Here is a 24,634-nt window from a genome sequence, read left to right as displayed (position 1 = left end):
TCCCATTCCTCCTCTGGAACTTCTTCCATTTTCTAATAATTGCGCCAACAGTTGTTGCCTTCTCACCAAGCTGCTTGCCTATTGTCCTGTAGCCCATCCCAGCCTTGTGCAGGTCTACAGTTTTATCCCTGATGTCCTTACACAGCTGTCTGGTCTTGGCCATTGTGGAGAGGTTGGAGTCTGTTTGATTGAGTGTGTGGACAGGTGTCTTTTATACAGGTAACGAGTTCAAACAGGTGCAGTTAATACAGATAATGAGTGGAGAACAGGAGGGCTTCTTAAAGAAAAACTAACAGGTCTGTGAGAGCCAGAATTCTTACTGGTTGGTAGGTGATCAAATACTTATGTCATGCAATAAAATGCAAATGAATTACTTAAAAATCATACAATGTGATTTTCCGGATTTTTGTTTTAGATTCCGTCTCTCACAGTTGAAGTGTACCTATGATAAAAATTACAGACCTCTACATGCTTTGTAAGTAGGAAAACCTGCAAAATCGGCAGTGTATCAAATACTTGTTCTCCCCACTGTAGATACAATCTCCACATAGATACAATCTTCATTTAGTCAATTGGAAAATGGTTCCCATTAGAGTGAATGTTGAATATGTTAAATACAGTTTGTAATTATTTTGAAATTGACTTTCTTTGTTATTGTGTGTGTCCACAGAGCCCCCTCCAGAGGACCACCTTCTCCAAAACACACTATGGCCTGAGGTCCAAAAACTGTTAGTGTCACATGATCCTTCTAACAGTCCTTTCCTTTCCATCCTCACACAAGCACGCACGCACACACATTTTTTGTCTCAATGGCTGCATTTACACAGGCAGCCCAATTCTTTGGATCTTTTTCCACTAATTGGTATTTTGACCAATCAGATCAGCTGTTTTGCCAAACATTTGGCCAAATATCAGAATTGGGCTGCTTGTGTAAAGGCAGCCAATGTTAGAGAATACAACTTTTGCACACACTTTATCAACTACAGAATCAGATGGGGACTTGTCAGAAAACGTTTCAGCGCTGTTTCCTTCTGTCTAGGAATGTACACGAGGCATCTATGATTTCAACCTTTTGTGAGCAGCATCCATTTTCCTTGCGACATGACATTTCAATGCATTTCTCATATTTATAGACAAATTACCAGTTATGTTTTGTTTCGCCTCCTGTGAGGATTAATGGGTCTGAAAATGGGTCTGAGTTTCTAAACCACGTTCGGAGCCAGCCAAAGACCTCCCACTAATCAGAATGCAGATTTCCCCATGAGCCTCTTCTCTCCCCAGCAGAATATATTGCCTCCAATGTTAAATCTATTTACCAGTCAGTCCTGCGTTAACATGACGTACAGCTGTGACATTTACTGCAAGTGCAGCCATTGTATTTTTGAATAGCACTTTTCTTACTCCCATTTGGCAAGGAATGCATTGTATAATTGAACACGTAATAGCAACATTAAAATTCATGTGGCATCATATTTTTGATTCTGAGGTAGGGTTTCTATTTTGAGTATATTTCTGAATACGAAATGTTTAGAAGGTTTGTTAGGTTGAGAGGATGAGATGTTTCTGTGCTCTTGTGTGTGTGTGCCCACGTGTGTGCAGTCTGCTATTCTAGAGTCCTGTACGTCACTGTTTAATTCCACAGTCTAGCTCTAGCTGTCTTTACCAGTAAGGTTTCTGTGTCTTCTTAACCTTTATAGGCTGTCTGAGTAGAATCTCCATAATTCCAGCTAGAAAACCTTCCACTCTCTGGCTGAGTCCCAAATGTCACCCTAATCCCTATATAGTCCACTAATTTTGACCAGAACCCTATGTACTAAATAGGGAATAGTGGGCCGTTTGGGACGGCAGCTCTGACACCAGAAGCGAGATTCTACAGAGATTCTTAGATGCGCCATTTTAAAACTTTCAGGAGGATTGTTTGTGCTTCAAGTTTGACCACTTGGCTTTTATCACAGTCTTATCTGGTGACTAAGCTCTCATCACTCCACTTCCCTCCCTCCCTCCCCTCCGCTCTCTCTCTCTCTCTCTCTCTCTCTCTCTCTCCCTCTCCCGCTCTCCAGGTACGGACACGGCTTTGAGATGTTCTGTCTGGCGTCTGACAGTGGGAGGACGGTGGTGGCATCGGCATGTAAGGTAGTGTGACAAGTGGGAGGCCAAACGTCTATCTGCGATTGTAGCAAAACACACGCACACCCCCACACACCACATCTCAGATTGTACTTATTAGCAGGGGATGGAACTGGTTCAGGAACAGAACTGAAAACCGAATTTTTTTTAACAAATAAAATGAGTAATCAGAACCGGCATTTTTTTCAAGTCCCACAAAAAAATGCAACAAAGTGCCTATGCAAAGCCCTCACTATGTCATTCAGAACCTGTCTGCCGGCCAGCTGGAAGTCTTTGCCAGTGTTTGTGCGTGTGTAGGCGACCTGCCCCTCCCCCTCCGAAGCATAGTCTACTGTAGCCTACTGACGTTACAAGCGTGATTCAGAAAATGGGGAGATAAAACAAATTTTATTAGAGAAGGCTGGATTAACTTTTTCAATGCTAATTAAGGATACTATAGTTATCACATTTCACATTGGATTTATTAACTACAAAAAAGGTAAGACGTGTTTTTATTTTAAATTCTGGTGCCACTCTCCACACACAAGCTTGTTAGATAGCTAGCTAGCTAGCTCTGGTCCAACCAACGTTAAATCACAGCTTTATTCTCTCTTCTTCATCTATGGCTTTGAACCTACCTAGTTCCCGGCTCTCAACTGGGCGCACAAGGATCTTTAGATTTTTTGTTAGGTGACAGCCATATATCAGTTGCCTATTTTTCTTTGAAGGGTTAACACAAAGGGTTAACTTGTGTTTGATCATGTTGACATTGCATCGTAACATATTTCTAAATATGTGTTGTAGATCCGCCTCCTTAAATATGTAATTTACTGGTTACAGGAGTGTTTCCCAAACTCGTTCCTCGGGACCCCAAGGGGTGAAGGTTTTTTTTTTTATACAGCTGATTCAAATGACCAAAGTTCGATGATTAGTTGATTATTTGAATCGGTTGATTAATGTACTTTTTACTCCATATATTTTCCCTGACATCCAAAAGTACTCGTTACATTTTGAATGCTTAGCAGGTCAGGGAAATGGTCCAATTCACAAACTTATCAAGAGAACATCCCTGGTCATACCTACTGCCTCTGATCTGGCAGACGCAATAAACAAATGCTTCGTATGTAAATTCTTTCTGAGTGTGCCCCTGGTTATTCGTAGAAGACAAAAAACAATTGAGCCTTCTGATTTGCTTAATATAAGGAATTTTTTATAATTTATACTTTTACTTTTGATATTTAAAACCAAATGCTTTTAGACTTTTACTCAAGTAGTATTTTACTGGGTGACTTTCACTTTTACTTGAGTCATTTTCTATCAAGGTATCTTTACTTTTACTCAAGTATGACAATTGGGTACTTTTTCCACCACTGGTGGGCACACACACAAACACACACTATGACATGCACGTACACACACACAATTGGGCATGCACACACTGAAAGAGACAGACAGACACACACACGTTAGCACACAGGGGAAGTCCAACGTTGCTGCTGGATTTGGTAGAGGTCAGTGTCAGTGCGGGTGGACAGTCAGCTTTTTAATCGGAAGCTAAATCAATCTGATAGTGTCGATCTTTCAGAGAAATAACCTTTTATCTGTCAGTTGAAGTCTGTTAGCAGCCATCAGGATCATTCAGATTCCTATCACAATTGGAATGATGTGATTTGAAGGCAGACGTCACCTGACCTGGGTGGTCTAGCAGTCCGTGCATACAGTATTTGCTGTGGGTTCCAATTCGGCCCATTTATCTTTCCTGCTGTCTCTCCTTTAGCCAATAAAAACATAGGCCTACAGAACGTAAAAATATATTTTAATTTTTTACGTCACTTGAATAGACTAGACCAGGGTTGCTAGTACATCTTTGAGTCAAAGCTTAAAATGAGTGTTTACCAAACACAGAGGGAGTAGAATTGTGTACTGTATGCCCACTGGTGAGGAATGGAGTTAGTTTGGCTAAAACTATACAATACAGTGGTGGCTGGTGGCACTTGGACAAGCTCATATTAATGGCTGGAATGGTATGGTATAGTTTCCTATGACTATCTTGTCAGCTATGTGTGTGGTCCTCCATCCACTATTCTTATCTGGTTCTAGGCCTCTAAGGCTGAGCTAGTTCAGTGTGGTCCTCCAACTGCTTCTCTTCTTCTTTGGTTCTAGGCCTCTAAGGCTGAGCTAGTTCAGTATGGTCCTCCAACTGCATCTCTTCTTCTCTGGTTCTAGGCCTCTAAGGCCGAGCATGCGGCCGTGCTGCTCTGGAGCGCCACCTCCTGGCGCCAGCTACAGGCGCTGCCTTGCCACAGCCTCACCGTCACCCAGATGGCCTTCTCTCCCAACGGACGGCTCCTATTGGCCGTGTCCCGGGACAGGACCTGGTCGCTATGGAGACGGGACGACCCCGCCGCTACCCCTACAAACACAGGTGAGCTGAGGGGTCATGTCTTTCTTTCTTTCTTTCTTTCTTTCTTTCTTTCTTTCTTTCTTTCTTTCTTTCTTTCTTTCTTTCTTTCTTTCTTTCTTTCTTTCTTTCTTTCTTTCTTTCTTTCTTTCTTTCTTTCTTTTCTTTCTTTCTTCAACAACCCACCATCCACTCAACAACAACACAACAGCTTCCTCATCCAACACACACTCTTCTTCTTCAACCCCCCCCACAACCCCCAACATCAACTTCACCCATCAACTTTCTTTCTTTCTTTCTTTCTTCTCTTTCTTTCTTCTTCTTTCTTTCTTTCTTTCTTTCTTTCTTTCTTTCTTTCTTTCTTTCTTTCTTTCTTTCTTTCTTTCTTTCTTTCTTTCTTTCTTTCAACATGCTTTTTCTTTTAATTGTATTTTCCTGCTTTTGGAGTTAGTTCAGTTTCATGTCAGGTGTTTAAGCAGCCAAGAGCTAGTTTAGTCCTGTTTTACTTAGCCTAGGGAAAGTCTGGCGCCAAACAACCAATGTCTCCAATCCCCATTTAAACCCAGTCAGGTAAATCACCAGTGACACGGCCCTAACCGGTGGAGCAACTGTTTTTCTTTCCCTATTTGCCTGTGTGGCGGGAGCCTCGGTGGGTTCCCCTGCACCCGGCGAACTGGTAGTCTGTTCCAGTTGAGCCCTGAATTACTCACAGGCTCACATGCACACACACACACATGCACGCACGCACGCACGCACACACACACACTCTTAACTCTGCTTAACCAGTCTAGACTTGCCAATCGAGGGGCTGGAAAGCACAGTACAGGATGGCCCAGGCGGCCCGTCAAGACAGGGATGGAGAGTGGCTGTAGATAGAAGACAGGCCTACCTAAGCTCCGACAGCACCAGTATGTGTGTGCAGGTGTAGGGAGGAGTGTGTGTGTGTGTGTGTGTTTACACTGCTATTAGCCATGGCGCTGTCTGGAGACGGGCTGATACAGGCAGACTAGGTATGGGTATGAGTAATGAAACGTACGTCAAAACTCTTTCTTTAACCAGAGATCAAATTTTTTTCCAAAACTATTGGGTGGAATGTGCTTTGTGGCTTGTCCCTCATTTTTTTGTTTTAATAATTAGCTTTTACTCTAGTGTTCCATTTGTACATGTGCATTTGCGGGGCACAACAAAAAATAAACCAAGGCAAGCATCACACAGTTATTTTCCCTAAAGTCCCTTTCCCCTCAGCGTCTCACTCACTCAACTGCGTTCCGACCACTCCCTCTACACACGCGTGCTGAGTTCACACACAAGAAACATGCCTATACAGACGGTGGGACAGGAAACATGCCTATACAGACGGTGGGACAGGAAACATGCCTATACAGACGGTGGGACAGGAAACATGCCTATACAGACGGTGGGACAGGAAACATGCCTATACAGACGGTGGGACAGGAAACATGCCTACACAAACGGTGGGACAGGAAACATGCCTATACAGATGGTGGGACAGGAAACATGCCTATACAGACGGTGGGACAGGAAACATGCCTATACAAACGGTGGGACAGTGGGCATAAAAAAAATCTGTTTGCTGATGGGATACACAAGCTAAATTCCTTGCCAAATGATGACAGTTTTATCACAAATTCAAAATGGACTGGTTGATTGAAGGAGGGAAATATGTGTTCCAACCAGGTGCAGTTAGGCTACTTTGTAAACTGCTAGTGCTATTTAGAATTGGTTAGCCTAGACTATAACCCCCCCCCCCCTAAACACAGACAGGTTCCACACTGAAAATATGCAAAAACTTTAGTTTGATAAAGTCAAAGAGCGTATTTTCATCAGAATCAATAAGCCTAGGCCTACTCACCAAACAGATGTAGTGGCCATAATTCATCACCATGCAGTGTTCTATGTGGTGGAATTGTTCATCCATTTAGAAAATTCCAAAGAACAGGCAGAATAAACTAAATTGAACGTCTGAGGCCTATATCTAAAATAAAAAAAAATAAAAATGATTTTTATTTTATTTTTTTCTTTCAACACGCCAAACTGAGCCCCGCTTCAAATGATCACTCTGAGAATAACTGCTCCAGACGTGAGATGCGCATCACATCGCACTGGCAACATTTGGAAAAATATTCTGTTTATATTTTATTCTGTTAAATTACATTATGTTTTTTTGCTATAAAATAGGTGTCTTGACTGTGATAAGGGCTCGGGAAATAAGAGCGTCTTGTCTGGTAAATGAACAAAACAAGGCTATGCCATTGGACAGCCATAGTCTTCTACAAGCAAGCACCACTGCTGAGGTTACTGCCTTTCTGAAGATTGTGTTCCACGATATAATATAACTAGTTGATATTACAGTTTGAATAAATTAATATGGCAATTGTTTTTTATTGACTGAATATGTATGAGGCAATCCAGCCATTAGGATGTGTTATCTGTAGTGGTTATGATAAACTAGGCATTGTTGCGATCTGTTGGCATATAGATAAATGTTGGCACACATTTTTTTCCAATGCGGGCCTTGCCCTTGTGTTGTAAATATATCTAATTTTTTTGTACTCTTAAAAAAAAAAAGTGAGTACTTGGAACAGTCAAAAAATGTCAAATGCGCATCCCTAAGACAGACAGAACCAGCCGAATCATGTGTGTCTGTGTTTGTGTGTTTGCGTGTGTGTGTCTGGAGGTGGGTTGAGACAGAGCCAGACAGCCAGCCTGAATACAAACAACCTCTAGAGGGGGGAAACAATGCTGTGGCTGGCTGCTGGAACTACACAGACAACAGTGTCTCTCTAGAGGGCTGGCTGCTGGAACTACACAGACAACAGTGTCTCTCTAGAGGGCTGGCTGCTGGAACTACACAGACAGCAGTGTCTCTCTAGAGGGCTGGCTGATGGAACTACACAGACAGCAGTGTCTCTCTAGAGGGCTGGCTGATGGAACTACACAGACAACAGTGTCTCTCTAGAGGGCTGGCTGATGGAACTACACAGACAACAGTGTCTCTCTAGAGGGCTGGCTGATGGAACTACACAGACAACAGTGTCTCTCTAGAGGGCTGGCTGATGGAACTACACAGACAACAGTGTCTCTCTAGAGGGCTGGCTGATGGAACTACACAGACAACAGTGTGTCATGACAGACATCATGGAGAGGAGAAACTGAGGCTTTGGGTTTAGTTGTGTGTCAGTGGAGAGATTCATTGTTACCGCTGAGCAGTTATGTACTGTTTAGAAAGCTTGTTTTTGTGTGTGACAAATGTTGCAAGGTAGATGGGCATTTGAAATAATGTCATATATTGTGCCTGTGTGTGTCTCCCCTGTCCAGAACCCCATTTCTCCCTGCACACATCTACAAGGAAGGACACGGCCATACATACACGCATCATATGGTCATGTGACTGGAGTTCCGACAACAAGTACTTTGTGACGTCGAGTCGAGACAAGAAGGTAATTATTCTACACAAGCAAAACCTTAGTGTTGTTAGTAGAGGTAGCTTGTATTCTCCAGACTTCAACGTCTATTCACTTAGGTCTGGACGTGTGTTCACAAAGCGTCTCAAAGAAGGAGTGCTGATCAAGGATCAGCTTTGCCTTTTAAATCATAATGAATCAGTACTTCTACTCTGAGACCCTTTTTGATACAGACCCTGATCCCTAGCTTAAGATTCCTTTGACGTCAATGCAAGACTGGCATGAAATGTAATGATGTGCTAATCTCAAGCCAGCATCATCCTTTAAAGGTTGTTAGTTACAAATGAGCTCCTCAGTAAGTAAAGGTCACAATGGTAAGGAAGAGGCAGTAAAATACTGTTAATCATATGCTGCATCCCAAATGGTAACATTGTTCCCTATATAGTGCACTACTTTTGACCAGGGCCCATAGAGCTATATAGGGAATAGGGTGACATTTGGGACACACACATAGCCTACAGTGCCTTGCAAAAGTATTCATCCCCCTTGGCGTTTTTTCTGTTTTGTTGCATTACAACCTGCAATTTAAATTGATTTTTATTTGGATTTCATGTAATGAACATAGACAAAATAGTCCAAATTGGTGACGTGAAATGAAAAAAACTACTTGATACAAAAAATTCTAAAAAATAAATAACGGAAAAGGGGTGCGTGCATATGTATTCACCCCCTTTGCTATGAAGCCCCTAAATAAGATCTGGTGCAACCAATTACCTTCAGAAGTCACATAATTAGTTAGATTGCACACAGGTCGCCTTTATTTAAGTGTCACATGATCTGTCACATGATCTCAGTATATATACACCTGTTCTGAAAGGCCCCAGAGTCTGCAACATCACTAAGCAAAGGGCACCACCAAGGAAGCGGCACCATGAAGACCAAGGAGCTCTCCAAACAGGTCAGGGACAAAGTTGTGGAGAAGTACAGAAACTTTGAACATCCCACGGAGCACCATTAAATCCTTTATTAAAAAATGGGAAGAATATGGCACCACAACAAACCTGCCAAGAGAGGGCCGCCCACCAAAACACGCGGACCAGGCAAGGAGGGCATTAATCAGAGAGGCAACAAATAGACAAAGATAACCCTGAAGGAGCTGCAAAGCTCCACAGCGGAGATTGGAGTATCTGTCCATAGGACCACTTTAAGCCGTACACTCCACAGAGCTGGGCTTTACGGAAGAATGGCCAGAAAAAAGCCATTGCTTAAAGAAAAAAATAAGCAAACAGGTTTGGTGTTCGCCAAAAGCCATGTGGGAGACTCCCCAAACATATGGAAAAAGATACTCTGGACAGATGAGACTAAAATTGACCATCAAGGAAAACGCTATGTCTGGCGCAAACCCAACACCTCTCATCACCCCGAGAACACCATCCCCACAGTGAAGCATGATGGTGGCAGCATCATGCTGTGGGGATGTTTTTTAATGGCAGGGACTGGGAAACTGGTCAGAATTGAAGGAATGATGGATGGCACTAAATACAGGGAAATTCTTGAGGGAAACCTGTTTCATTCTTCCAGAGATTTGAGACTGGGACGGAGGTTCACCTTCCAGCAGGACAATGACCCAAAGCATACTGCTAAAGCAACACTTGAGTGGTTTAAGGGGAAACATTTAAATATCTTGGAATGGCCTAGTCAAAGCCCAGACCTCAATCTAATTTGAGAATCTGTGGTATGACTTAAAGATTGCTGTACACCAGCTGAACCCATCCAACTTGAAGGAGCTGGAGCAGTTTTGCCTTGAAGAATGGGCAAAAATCCCAGTGGCTAGATGTGCCAAGCTTATAGAGACATACCCCAAGAGACTTGCAGCTGTAATTGCTGCAAAAGGTGGCTCAACAAAGTATTGACTTTGGGGGGGTGAATAGTTATGCACGCTCAAGTATTCTGTTTATTTTGTTTGTTTCACAAGTAAAAATATTTTGGATTTTCAAAGTGGTAGGCATGTTGTGTAAATCAAATGATACAAACCCCCAAAAAATCAATTTAAATTCCAGGTTGTAAGGCAACAAAATAAGAAAAATGCCAAGAGGGGTGAATACTTTCGCAAGCCGCTTTGTGTTAGTCTGAAGTTCCAGTATAACTTCATTAAATTTTCTCTCTACAGGTGATAGTATGGGGTCACTGCAGTAGTTCTGAGGCCAGTGTGACCCCTGTTGAACCCCCAGTCATCCGGCCCTGTTCCTCCATATTAGACGTAGGAGACTCGGCCACTGCTGTCTCCTTCTGCCCCGTCCTCTGCCCCGACAACAGGTACAATACTGAAGCAGCGCTTATTTTCTGAATTCCAATTTAACCGCTAGCCCCCTTCACCCTAGACACTATTGTAGGCCTGCAATTGGATAGGTATTAGCAATATGGTGGAAATGCATACGCAGCCTATCAGAAGGCAAGAAGGCATAGGGAAGCTTTAGCCTTTAACCTATCCAATCCTTTCAGATCAACAAGAGGTCCTAGGGGTTTCATATCTTATTTGTAGTGTGTATGGATGGAGTGTGTATGGATGGTGTGTGTATGGATGGAGTGTGCATGGATGGAGTGTGCATGGATGGAGTGTGCATGGATGGAGTGTGTATGGATGGAGTGTGTATGGATGGTGTGTGTATGGATGGAGTGTGTATGGATGGAGTGTGTATGGATGGTGTGTGTATGCTTCCCTTGTAGCCACCTGTGTGTGCTGTCTGTCAATGGCCTAGTAACCCATATTTGAGTTGCACATGCACTTTATTTGCACATGCACTTTATTTCCACATGCACTTTATTTCCAGCCGGCTTCTTAAGTTGATGATGATGTTTCTGTGTTATTTAGTCTTTTGTGTTATCTGTGTTGAACTATTATGCATGTCTAGTTGTAAGCCTGCCTGTCAACCACATGTCCATCTGGGACAATAAGCCTGCCTGTCAACCACATGTCCATCTGGGACAATAAGCCTGCCTGTCATCCACATGTCCATCTGGGACAATAAGCCTGCCTGTCAACCACATGTCCATCTGGGACAATAAGCCTGCCTGTCATCCACATGTCCATCTGGGACAATAAGCCTGCCTGTCAACCACATGTCCATCTGGGACAATAAGCCTGCCTGTCATCCACATGTCCATCTGGGACAATAAAGTTTCATTGATTGATTGATTGATGGATGTTTCTCCAGCTACCTGCTGGCGGTGGGGCTGGAGAGTGGCCAGGTCCTGCTGTATAAGTGGAGACCCAGTGAGGAGCCTGCTGGCGCATCAGACTGGACCAGATATGGAGAGACAGACTCCTCGTATCCTTTACACAAACATGCATGCATGCACGCACCACAAACACACAATCCCAAGCTTTCATCACACATTTCAGTTTCTAAAATAGTATTTTACCCCCCCCCCACACACCTTTTGGCACTGACTAACTACAGTCCTTTAGTCCAGCTGTCCTATTAGCACTGGTTCCATTATTCTACACTGGAGCCTCCTCAAGACAACATCTCTCAATGACAAATACCCCAAAAGGTACTCTGACTTTTTAGGCGGGAGTTTTTATGACTCTGCCGAGAGTTTTTAGGGTACGTTCAAAATGGCACCCTGTTTCCTACCCTATGGGTCCTGGTCAAAAGTAGTGCACTACATAGGGACTAGTGTACCATTTGGACGGTAGCCATAGAAAGAACATCCTCAGGTGGGTGTATTGAACGGAGGGTTATTGAAGAGGAAATACAATCAGCAGGCTCTTTTTTGTGAAGGCCCCACCTGTTGGCGTTTTCACTGAGTCATGAAGAGAAGGAAGGGAAATATATGGACTGAAGGCCAAAGCCTGTGGAAGTTTGGTTTATTCCTCTACTACTGTAGAAAACAACATTGTGTAGCTCAAAATAAACATTTAGCAGATTCAGCACCTTTGGAAATTGTATATAAGAACGTCTATGCTTCATACATATATATACACTGCTCAAAAAAATAAAGGGAACACTTAAACAACACAATGTAACTCCAAGTCAATCACACTTCTGTGAAATCAAACTGTCCCCTTAGGAAGCAACACTGATTGACAATACATTTCACATGCTGTTGTGCAAATGGAATAGACAACAGGTGGAAATTATAGGCAATTAGCAAGACACCCCCAATAAAGGACTGGTTTTGCAGGTGGTGACACAGACCACTTCTCAGTTCCTATGCTTCCTGGCTGATGTTTTGGTCACTTTTGAATGCTGGCGGTGCTTTCACTCTAGTGGTAGCATGAGACGGAGTCTCAGGTAGTGCAGCTCATCCAGGATGGCACATCTATGCGAGCTGTGGCAAGAAGGTTTGCTGTGTCTGTCAGCGTAGTGTCCAGAGCATGGAGGTGCTACCAGGAGACAGGCCAGTACATCAGGAGACGTGGAGGAGGCCGTAGGAGGGCAACAACCCAGCAGCAGGACTGCTACCTCCGCCTTTGTGCAAGGAGGAGCAGGAGGAGCACTGCCAGAGCCCTGCAAAATGACCTCCAGCAGGCCACAAATGTGCATGTGTCTGCTCAAACGGTCAGAAACAGACTCCATGAGGGTGGTATGAGGGCCTGACGTCCACAGGTGAGGGTTGTGCTTACAGCCCAACACCGTGCAGGACGTTTGGCATTTGCCAGAGAACACCAAGATTGGCAAATTCGCCACTGGCGCCCTGTGCTCTTCACAGATGAAAGCAGGTTCACACTGAGCACATGTGACAGACGTGACAGAGTCTGGAGACGCCGTGGAGAACGTTCTGCTGCCTGCAACATCCTCCAGCATGACCGGTTTGGAGGTGGGTCAGTCATGGTGTGGGATGGCATTTCTTTGGGGGGCCGCACAGCCCTCCATGTGCTCGCCAGAGGTAGCCTGACTGCCATTAGGTACCGAGATGAGATCCTCAGACCCCTTGTGAGACCATATGCTGGTGCGGTTGGCCCTGGGTTCCTCCTAATGCAAGACAATGCTAGACCTCATGTGGCTGGAGTGTGTCAGCAGTTCCTGCAAGAGGAAGGCATTGATGCTATGGACTGGCCCGCCCATTCCCCAGACCAGAAGCCAATTGAGCACATCTGGGACATCATGTCTCGCTCCATCCACCAACGCCACGTTGCACCACAGACTGTCCAGGAGTTGGCGGATGCTTTAGTCCAGGTCTGGGAGGAGATCCCTCAGGAGACCATCCGCCACCTCATCAGGAGCATGCCCAGGCATTGTAGGGAGGTCATACAGGCACGTGGAGGCCACACACACTACTGAGCCTCATTTTGACTTGTTTTAAGGACATTACATCAAAGTTGGTTCAGCCTGTAGTGTGGTTTTCCACTTTAATTTTGAGGGTGACTCCAAATCCAGACCTCCATGGGTTGATAAATTTGATTTCCATTGATAATTTTTGTGTGATTTTGTTGTCAGAACATTCAACTATGTAAAGAAAAAAGTATTCAATAAGATTATTTCATTCATTCAGATCTAGGATGTGTTATTTTAGTGTTCCCTTAAATTGTTTTGAGCAGTGTGTATATATATATATATATATATATATATATATATATATATATATACACAGTGAGGGGAAAAAAGTATTTGATCCCCTGCTGATTTTGTATGTTTGCCCACTGACAAAGAAATGATCAGTCTATAATGGTCCTCTGTAGCTCAGCTGGTAGAGCACGGCGCTTGTAACGCCAAGGTAGTGGGTTCGATCCCCGGGACCACCCATACACAAAAAAAAAAAATATGCACGCATGACTAAGTCGCTTTGGATAAAAGCGTCTGCTAAATGGCATATTATTATTATTATTATTATAATTTTAATGGTAGGTTTATTTGAACAGTGAGAGACAGAATAACAACAAAAAAATCCAGAAAAACGCATGTCAAAAATTTTATAAATTGATTTGCATTTTAATGAGGGAAATAAATATTTGACCCCCTCTCAAATCAGAAAGATTTCTGGCTCCCAGCTGTCTTTTATACAGGTAACGAGCTGAGATTAGGAGCACACTCTTAAAGGGAGTGCTCCTAATCTCAAGCTTGTTACCTGTATAAAAGACACCTGTCCACAGAAGCAATCAATCAATCAGATTCCAAACTCTCCACCATGGCCAAGACCAAAGAGCTCTCCAAGGATGTCAGGGACAAGATTGTAGACCTACACAAGGCTGGAATGGGCTACAAGACCATCGCCAAGCAGCTTGGTGAGAAGGTGACAACAGTTGGTGCGATTATTTGCAAATGCAAGAGCTCACCTCGTGGAGTTGCAATGATCATGAGAACGGTGAGGAATCAGCCCAGAACTACACGGGAGGACCTTGTCAATGATCTCAAGGCAGCTGGGACCATAGTCACCAAGAAAACAATTGGTGACACACTACGCCGTGAAGGACTGAAATCCTGCAGCGCCCGCAAGGTCCCTCTGCTCAAGAAAGCACATATACAGGGCCGTCTGAAGTTTACCAATGAACATCTGAATGATTCAGAGGAGAACTGGGTGAAAGTGTTGTGGTCAGATGAGACCAAAATAGAGCTCTTAGGCATCAACTCAACTCGCTGTGTTTGGAGGAGGAGGAATGCTGCCTATGACCCCAAGAACACCATCCCCACCGTCAAACATGGAGGTGGAAACATTATGCTTTGGGGGTGTTTTTCTGCTAAGGGGACAGGACAACTTCACCGCATCAAAGGGACGATGGAAGGTTCGAGTTGCCAAACGTCAGCCTCGAAACCTTAATGACTTGGAGAAGATCTGTGGTCCTCTGTAGCGTGGTCCTCTGTAGCTCAGCTGGTAGAGCACGGCGCTTGTAACGCCAAGGTAGTGGGTTCGATCCCCGGGACCACCCATACACAAAAAAAAAAATAAAAAAAAAATGTATGCACGCATGACTGTAAGTCGCTTTGGATAAAAGCGTCTGCTAAATGGCATATTATTATTATATTATCTGCAAAGAGGAGTGGGACAAAATCCCTCCTGAGATGTGTGCAAACCTGGTGGACAACTACAAGAAACGTCTGACCTCTGTGATTGCCAACAAGGGTTTTGCCACCAAGTACTAAGTCATGTTTTGCAGAGGGGTCAAATACTTATTTCCCTCATTAAAATGCAAATCAATTTATAACTTTTTTGACATGCGTTTTTCTGGATTTTTTTGTTGTTATTCTGTCTCTCACTGTTCAAATAAACCTACCATTAAAATTATATACTGATCATGTCTTTGTCAGTGGGCAAACGTACAAAATCAGCAGGGGATCAAATACTTTTTTCCCTCACTGTATATATATATTTATTTTTTTATGTGTGTGTGTGCATTATATCTGTATGTGACAGACTCAGGGAGCTAACACAAGTCTTTAGATCCCAGGCAATATTACACTGTTTATCATGCAATATGATTGACCTAACCATAGAAATACAATTCATTATTCTATATTACCATGCGCCTAACCACCTCTTTTACATACAGTCTGCTTGAGGTAGACATAACACACTGATACACTATGACTGTAGTACAGTAGATAGACATAACAACACACTGATACACTATGACTGTAGTACAGAATGTAGACATAACAACACACTGATACACTATGACTGTAGTACAGTAGGTAGACATAACAACACACTGATACACTATGACTGTAGTACAGAATGTAGACATAACAACACACTGATACACTATGACTGTAGTACAGTAGGTAGACATAACAACACACTGATACACTATGACTGTAGTACAGTAGGTAGACATAACAACACACTGATACACTATGACTGTAGTACAGTAGGTAGACATAACAACACACTGATACACTATGACTGTAGTACAGAATGTAGACATAACAACACACTGATACACTATGACTGTAGTACAGTAGGTAGACATAACAACACACTGATACACTATGACTGTAGTACAGTAGGTAGACATAACACACTGATACACTATGACTGTAGTACAGTAGGTAGACATAACACACTGATACACTATGACTGTAGTACAGTAGGTAGACATAACAACACACTGATACACTATGACTGTAGTACAGTAGGTAGACATAACAACACACTGATACACTATGACTGTAGTACAGTAGGTAGACATAACACACTGATACACTATGACTGTAGTACAGTATGTAGACATAACAACACACTGATACACTATGACTGTAGTACAGTAGGTAGACATAACAACACACTGATACACTATGACTGTAGTACAGTAGGTAGACATAACAACACACTGATACACTATGACTGTAGTACAGTAGGTAGACATAACAACACACTGATACACTATGACTGTAGTACAGAATGTAGACATAACAACACACTGATACACTATGACTGTAGTACAGTAGGTAGACATAACAACACACTGATACACTATGACTGTAGTACAGTAGGTAGACATAACAACACACTGATACACTATGACTGTAGTACAGTAGGTAGACATAACAACACACTGATACACTATGACTGTAGTACAGAATGTAGACATAACAACACACTGATACACTATGACTGTAGTACAGTAGGTAGACATAACAACACACTGATACACTATGACTGTAGTACAGTAGGTAGACATAACAACACACTGATACACTATGACTGTAGTACAGTAGGTAGACATAACAACACACTGATACACTATGACTGTAGTACAGAATGTAGACATAACAACACACTGATACACTATGACTGTAGTACAGTAGGTAGACATAACAACACACTGATACACTATGACTGTAGTACAGTAGGTAGACATAACACACTGATACACTATGACTGTAGTACAGTAGGTAGACATAACACACTGATACACTATGACTGTAGTACAGTAGGTAGACATAACAACACACTGATACACTATGACTGTAGTACAGTAGGTAGACATAACAACACACTGATACACTATGACTGTAGTACAGTAGGTAGACATAACACACTGATACACTATGACTGTAGTACAGTATGTAGACATAACAACACACTGATACACTATGACTGTAGTACAGTAGGTAGACATAACAACACACTGATACACTATGACTGTAGTACAGTAAGTAGACATAACAACACACTGATACACTATGACTGTAGTACAGTAGATAGACATAACAACACACTGATACACTATGACTGTAGTACAGAATGTAGACATAACAACACACTGATACACTATGACTGTAGTACAGTAGGTAGACATAACAACACACTGATACACTATGACTGTAGTACAGTAGGTAGACATAACACACTGATACACTATGACTGTAGTACAGTAGGTAGACATAACACACTGATACACTATGACTGTAGTACAGTAGGTAGACATAACAACACACTGATACACTATGACTGTAGTACAGTAGGTAGACATAACAACACACTGATACACTATGACTGTAGTACAGTAGGTAGACATAACACACTGATACACTATGACTGTAGTACAGTATGTAGACATAACAACACACTGATACACTATGACTGTAGTACAGTAGGTAGACATAACAACACACTGATACACTATGACTGTAGTACAGTAGGTAGACATAACAACACACTGATACACTATGACTGTAGTACAGTAGGTAGACATAACAACACACTGATACACTATGACTGTAGTACAGTAGGTAGACATAACAACACACTGATACACTGACTGTAGTACAGTAGGTAGACATAACAACACACTGATACACTGACTGTAGTACAGTAGGTAGACATAACAACACACTGATACACTATGACTGTAGTACAGTATGTAGACATAACAACACACTGATACACTATGACTGTAGTACAGTAGATAGACATAACAACACACTGATACACTATGAATGTAGTACAGTAGGTAGACATAACACACTGATACACTGACTGTAGTACAGTAGGTAGACATAACAACACACTGATACACTATGACTGTAGTACAGTAGGTAGACATAACACACTGATACACTATGACTGTAGTACAGTATGTAGACATAACAACACACTGATACACTATGACTGTAGTACAGTAGGTAGACATAACACACTGATACACTATGACTGTAGTACAGTAGGTAGACATAACAACACACGGATACACTATGACTGTAGTACAGTAGGTAGACATAACAACACACTGATACACTATGACTGTAGTACAGTAGGTAGACATAACAACTCACTGATACACTATGACTGTAGTACAGAATGTAGACATAACAACACACTGATACACTATGACTGTAGTACAGTAGGTAGACATAACAACACACTGATACACTATGACTGTAGTACAGTAGGTAGACATAACACACTGATACACTATGACTGTAGTACAGTAGGTAGACATAACAACACACTGATACACTATGACTGTAGTACAGTAGGTAGACATAACAACACACTGATACACTATGACTGTAGTACAGTAGGTAGACATAACAACACACTGATACACTATGACTGTAGTACAGAATGTAGACATAACAACACACTGATACACTATGACTGTAGTACAGTAGGTAGACATAACAACACACTGATACACTATGACTGTAGTACAGTAGGTAGACATAACAACACACTGATACACTATGACTGTAGTACAGTAGGTAGACATAACACACTGATACACTGATTGTAGTACAGTATGTAGACATAACAACACACTGATACACTATGACTGTAGTACAGTAGGTAGACATAACAACACACTGATACACTATGACTGTAGTACAGTAGGTAGACATAACACACTGATACACTATGACTGTAGTACAGTATGTAGACATAACAACACACTGATACACTATGACTGTAGTACAGTAGGTAGACATAACACACTGATACACTGACTGTAGTACAGTAGGTAGACATAACACACTGATACACTGACTGTAGTACAGTATGTAGACATAACAACACACTGATACACTATGACTGTAGTACAGTAGGTAGACATAACAACACACTGATACACTATGACTGTAGTACAGAATGTAGACATAACAACACACTGATACACTATGACTGTAGTACAGTAGGTAGACATAACAACACACTGATACACTATGACTGTAGTACAGTAGGTAGACATAACAACACACTGATACACTATGACTGTAGTACAGTAGGTAGACATAACAACACACTGATACACTATGACTGTAGTACAGAATGTAGACATAACAACACACTGATACACTATGACTGTAGTACAGTAAGTAGACATAACAACACACTGATACACTATGACTGTAGTACAGTAGATAGACATAACAACACACTGATACACTATGACTGTAGTACAGAATGTAGACATAACAACACACTGATACACTATGACTGTAGTACAGTAGGTAGACATAACAACACACTGATACACTATGACTGTAGTACAGTAGGTAGACATAACAACACACTGATACACTATGACTGTAGTACAGTAGGTAGACATAACACACTGATACACTATGACTGTAGTACAGTAGGTAGACATAACAACACACTGATACACTATGACTGTAGTACAGTAGGTAGACATAACAACACACTGATACACTATGACTGTAGTACAGTAGGTAGACATAACACACTGATACACTATGACTGTAGTACAGTATGTAGACATAACAACACACTGATACACTATGACTGTAGTACAGAATGTAGACATAACAACACACTGATACACTATGACTGTAGTACAGTAGGTAGACATAACAACACACTGATACACTATGACTGTAGTACAGTAGGTAGACATAACACACTGATACACTATGACTGTAGTACAGTAGGTAGACATAACACACTGATACACTATGACTGTAGTACAGTAGGTAGACATAACAACACACTGATACACTATGACTGTAGTACAGTAGGTAGACATAACAACACACTGATACACTATGACTGTAGTACAGTAGGTAGACATAACACACTGATACACTATGACTGTAGTACAGTATGTAGACATAACAACACACTGATACACTATGACTGTAGTACAGTAGGTAGACATAACAACACACTGATACACTATGACTGTAGTACAGTAGGTAGACATAACAACACACTGATACACTATGACTGTAGTACAGTAGGTAGACATAACAACACACTGATACACTATGACTGTAGTACAGTAGGTAGACATAACAACACACTGATACACTATGACTGTAGTACAGTAGGTAGACATAACAACACACTGATACACTATGACTGTAGTACAGAATGTAGACATAACACACTGATACACTATGACTGTAGTACAGTAGGTAGACATAACAACACACTGATACACTATGACTGTAGTACAGAATGTAGACATAACGACACACTGATACACTATGACTGTAGTACAGTAGGTAGACATAACAACACACTGATACACTGACTGTAGTACAGTAGGTAGACATAACAACACACTGATACACTATGACTGTAGTACAGTAGGTAGACATAACACACTGATACACTATGACTGTAGTACAGTAGGTAGACATAACACACTGATACACTATGACTGTAGTACAGTAGGTAGACATAACACACTGATACACTATGACTGTAGTACAGTAGGTAGACATAACAACACACTGATACACTATGACTGTAGTACAGTAGGTAGACATAACAACACACTGATACACTATGACTGTAGTACAGTAGGTAGACATAACACACTGATACACTATGACTGTAGTACAGTAGGTAGACATAACAACACACTGATACACTATGACTGTAGTACAGTAGGTAGACATAACAACACACTGATACACTATGACTGTAGTACAGTAGGTAGACATAACACACTGATACACTATGACTGTAGTACAGTAGGTAGACATAACAACACACTGATACACTATGACTGTAGTACAGTAGATAGACATAACAACACACTGATACATTATGACTGTAGTACAGTAGGTAGACATAACAACACACTGATACACTATGACTGTAGTACAGTAGGTAGACATAACAACACACTGATACACTATGACTGTAGTACAGTAGGTAGACATAACAACACACTGATACACTATGACTGTAGTACAGTAGGTAGACATAACAACACACTGATACACTATGACTGTAGTACAGTAGGTAGACATAACAACACACTGATACACTGACTGTAGTACAGTATGTCACCACTCTTTGTGTTGTTTCCTTGACAATGCTTCCCCCCTCCAGTCAGAGTCACTCGCTGACGGTGAAGAGGCTGCGCTGGAGGCCGAGGGCAGGCCGAGCCGGCCAGGGGGGTGAGGAGGAGGGCAGGGACACAGCAGCATGCAGCTCCTGGGTACAGCTAGCCAGTGCGGGGGCAGACCACTCTGTCAAAATCTTTAACATCAACAGACTGGCTGTGTAGCTAGCGTTGGGCCGGAGACACTGACACCATTAGATCGTGGTATCTTGACACACTGCTGACTGAGACTACAGGGCTGTCTGAAGCAGACCTGGGTCTGGCTATTCACTGGGTCATTCCATTCACCCTGTGTGACAGCCAGCCAGCTAGCTCAGACGAGAGTCACAAGGCCAGGTCTGGAGGTCTGGTGATCTGGCCTACAGGCTGCTTTCAGGACGCCCCTAGCCCAGGACTTCTCTCTCTCTCGTTGCAGCCCTGGTCTTTATCTTTCGTATTTATGCTCTTATTAAGGTCTGGGACGAGGGATATTAGGCTCACCGTTTCAACATACTTTTATGCTAATGTTTTCATTTGTTAGGGCTCAGTAACTGTCAAATCAAGTCATATTTGAAAGTCCCCTGGTTTCTTGATTACCATATCTTCTTTCTTTGTGGTGTATTGTGTTCTCTTCATGGTCTGATGGTTTGAAATGTCCTTAGAAAAAGATGACACAGTACTGATGCTTTTAATGTAAAGAAGTTACATATCTGAATAAAGCTCTTTTTGTATACATAGATTGATTCCTGTGAGTACCAGAACCAGTTGACCCCAATGACAATGATGAGTGCATTACTTTGGCAATTTCCATCCCACTGTAGCAAAATGTAATAGCATACTGTTGATGTTGATATACCATACAATTTACTTCATATATACTACAACTTAGCAGTAGATACCCTGCCCTTCTCTTATGCTTGATACAGCAGAGTACTAGGGTTGAATAGGGTACAATTCTCATTCTCAAGGAGAGAACCAGAGGAACTCTGTGGTAGCGTCCCAAATGGCACCCTATTCCCTACTTAGTGCACTACTTTTGAGCAGAGCACATTGGGCTCTGGTCAAAAGTAGTGTACTAATAGGGAATAGGGTGCCATTTGGGACATTACCCATGGTTAGGATGTACTGTACATGCCGCAGAGGGAGCCATGGTTACGTGTTGTCACGGTAGCGTGCAAGTGTAGGCCATAACTCTCTGGGGCCCCTTGTCTAATAATATACACTACCAGTCAAAACTTTGGACACACCTACTCATTCAAGGGTTTTTCTTTATTTTTACTATTGTTTACATTGTAGAATAATAGTGAAGACATCAAAACTATGAAATGACACATGGAATCATGTAACCATTTTTTTTGTTTTACAAATCTAAATATATTTTATATTTGAGATTCTTCAAATAGCCACCCTTTGCCTTGATGACAGCTTTGCACACTATTGGCATTCTCTCAACCAGCTTCATGAGGTAGTCACCTCATTTCAATTAACAGGTGTGCCTTCTTAAAAGTTAATTTGTGGAATTTCTTTCCTTCTTAATGCGTTTGAGCCAATCAGTTGTGTTGTGACAAGGTAGGGGGGTATACAGAAGATAGCCCTATTTGGTAAAAGACCAAGTCCATATTATGGCAAGAACAGCTCAAATAAGCAAAGAGAAACGACAGTCCATCATTACTTTAAGACATGGTGTCATGTGAATTTCTATCTCTAATTCAACCTAAGCTTGAATCATTACCAGAGGTTGTAAAGCTCTGGTTTTAATCATCAATGATTCAAGGTCCACAATCCACAAGTAATTATCGGTAAATTTATTCAAGGAGAGCTCTGCTCAAAAACACAAACATACTGTTTTTATACCCCTTGACAAACAAAGGCACTATGCTCCTCCCACCTTTAGGTGGCTTTCTTAAACAGTTCCCGCCTTCCCCCTTGAATGGTTAGTAACGCCCCCTCTGTTAGTGGGTTGACACTACATGATAATTCTAACATTTATACTGTGTTTGGGGTGAAATTCTTTAGTCATTATTCTTAAAATCCAAATTAATCTAACAATCCACCCCTTTGACTAAATATTCCCACATTCAGGATAAATGTATTTTACAAGCATGATTAATCTCAGAGATCACATCAGAACTAATAAACATTTCATCCAATTCGCGGTCTTTCAGGGTCCAAATCCTCGTCATCCACCAAGCCTGGAGGATCGTTTTTCACATTCCCCTGGTCAGAGTCCGAGTCAGTCCATCTCTCATCATTGTTTAGATACTGCATTTCACCAACGCCTGACTCACCAATCCTCGGACACAGGGAACAAGACAACAACCACATAATACAAGAATACCCATACAAACACTGATCGCTCCTAAGATGGTGGCTGCTAGGGTTTTCCATTTACCAAATATTTCATCAAACCACCCTATCCACAATGTACTAACTTCTGAGTTCAGTTCATCCTTCACTTAGTGCAGTTAATTCTGTAAGAGCTCTGGTGACTGTCCCATCCAGTGTGGTGTTGTTAGGGATAAATATGCAACAATGGCTTATCTTTCTATAGACACCGGCCCTTTCTGCCTGATCTAGAACCAACCTCTACTAAGTTATGAGCGGGATGGCGGATAATCGCTCAGAGATCCCCTTTACTGCATCTCTAGTCTTGTCAATAAATCGTTGTTGGTTGTAATAGATATAATTTATCCAATCCATATTTTTGTTTGTCACCCACCAGAAAAATGTTGTAGTAAAACTCTCCCATATTTGATTTATAGCTTTGTATTCGTCTGGAACACCCCTGGGGATGCCTATACCATCTATCCAAATTGGGCTATTTCCTTCCTGACTTATTTATTTTTCTCCTAATTATTCTTCCTGTCACTGGTCTTTGATGACCAATTCTTACAGGTTGGACCAACAATACTGGTGCACAAGTACCCACCCATCCCTCTGGTAATGTCTGCCGAATGCTCCCTTTTTTAGTGCATGCCCACCACACATCAGTCAGAGGGATGGTTAGGTTCCCTAATTTTTTCCCCTCCCTTCCTTATCTAAATCAGTCACATTAATTATCTCCTTACAGCCATCAAAATCACCCAAGTTACGGGTGCCATTTCTATGTCTGTAACACTGGTATTCGCCAGGAGTTAAAGTGAATCTAGGTGGGCTGGCCCAGTATGTCAATTTTGCCAGCCCAATCCCTGTGCAATTTGGCTCTTTTTGATTGGACCCAAGGTCTAATACACAGGGAAACATTGCCTTTGGCATTGGGGCGGTCAACATTGTTGGTCGCCCAATGGAGCATGCATAACAATTGGTCTCCCCAAGGCCCTAGCGGTGTATTTCATCCACTTTAACCAGAGATTCTCATCAGGGACCCCCTCCACTTCCCCATTGTTCCATTCTTGGAGGAGAAAATCTTTCATAGTGGACGGGTTAGTTGAATTGACTCCGTCATCCCTTGACTGATTT

General features: G+C 42.0%; 1 protein-coding gene across 1 annotated transcript in view; it reads left to right on the top strand.

Annotated features, from left to right (window-relative positions):
• Positions 1 to 21,908, top strand: part of LOC121586756 (elongator complex protein 2-like) — a 58,019-nt gene extending 36,111 nt beyond the window's left edge. Inside the window, exons 16-22 of the mRNA XM_041903716.1 lie at positions 671 to 728; positions 2,061 to 2,133; positions 4,333 to 4,531; positions 7,847 to 7,968; positions 10,103 to 10,248; positions 11,148 to 11,261; positions 21,184 to 21,908. Of these exons, the coding sequence (XP_041759650.1) occupies positions 671 to 728; positions 2,061 to 2,133; positions 4,333 to 4,531; positions 7,847 to 7,968; positions 10,103 to 10,248; positions 11,148 to 11,261; positions 21,184 to 21,361 (890 nt within the window). The 3' untranslated portion in view covers positions 21,362 to 21,908. The remainder of the gene's footprint in view (positions 1 to 670; positions 729 to 2,060; positions 2,134 to 4,332; positions 4,532 to 7,846; positions 7,969 to 10,102; positions 10,249 to 11,147; positions 11,262 to 21,183) is intronic.
• Positions 21,909 to 24,634: the final 2,726 nt, after the last annotated feature.

The sequence above is a fragment of the Coregonus clupeaformis genome, chromosome 17, assembly GCF_020615455.1.
Source record: "Coregonus clupeaformis isolate EN_2021a chromosome 17, ASM2061545v1, whole genome shotgun sequence".
Classification (NCBI taxonomy): Eukaryota; Metazoa; Chordata; class Actinopteri; order Salmoniformes; family Salmonidae; genus Coregonus; species Coregonus clupeaformis.
This window is presented reverse-complemented; position numbering and strand designations above follow the sequence as displayed.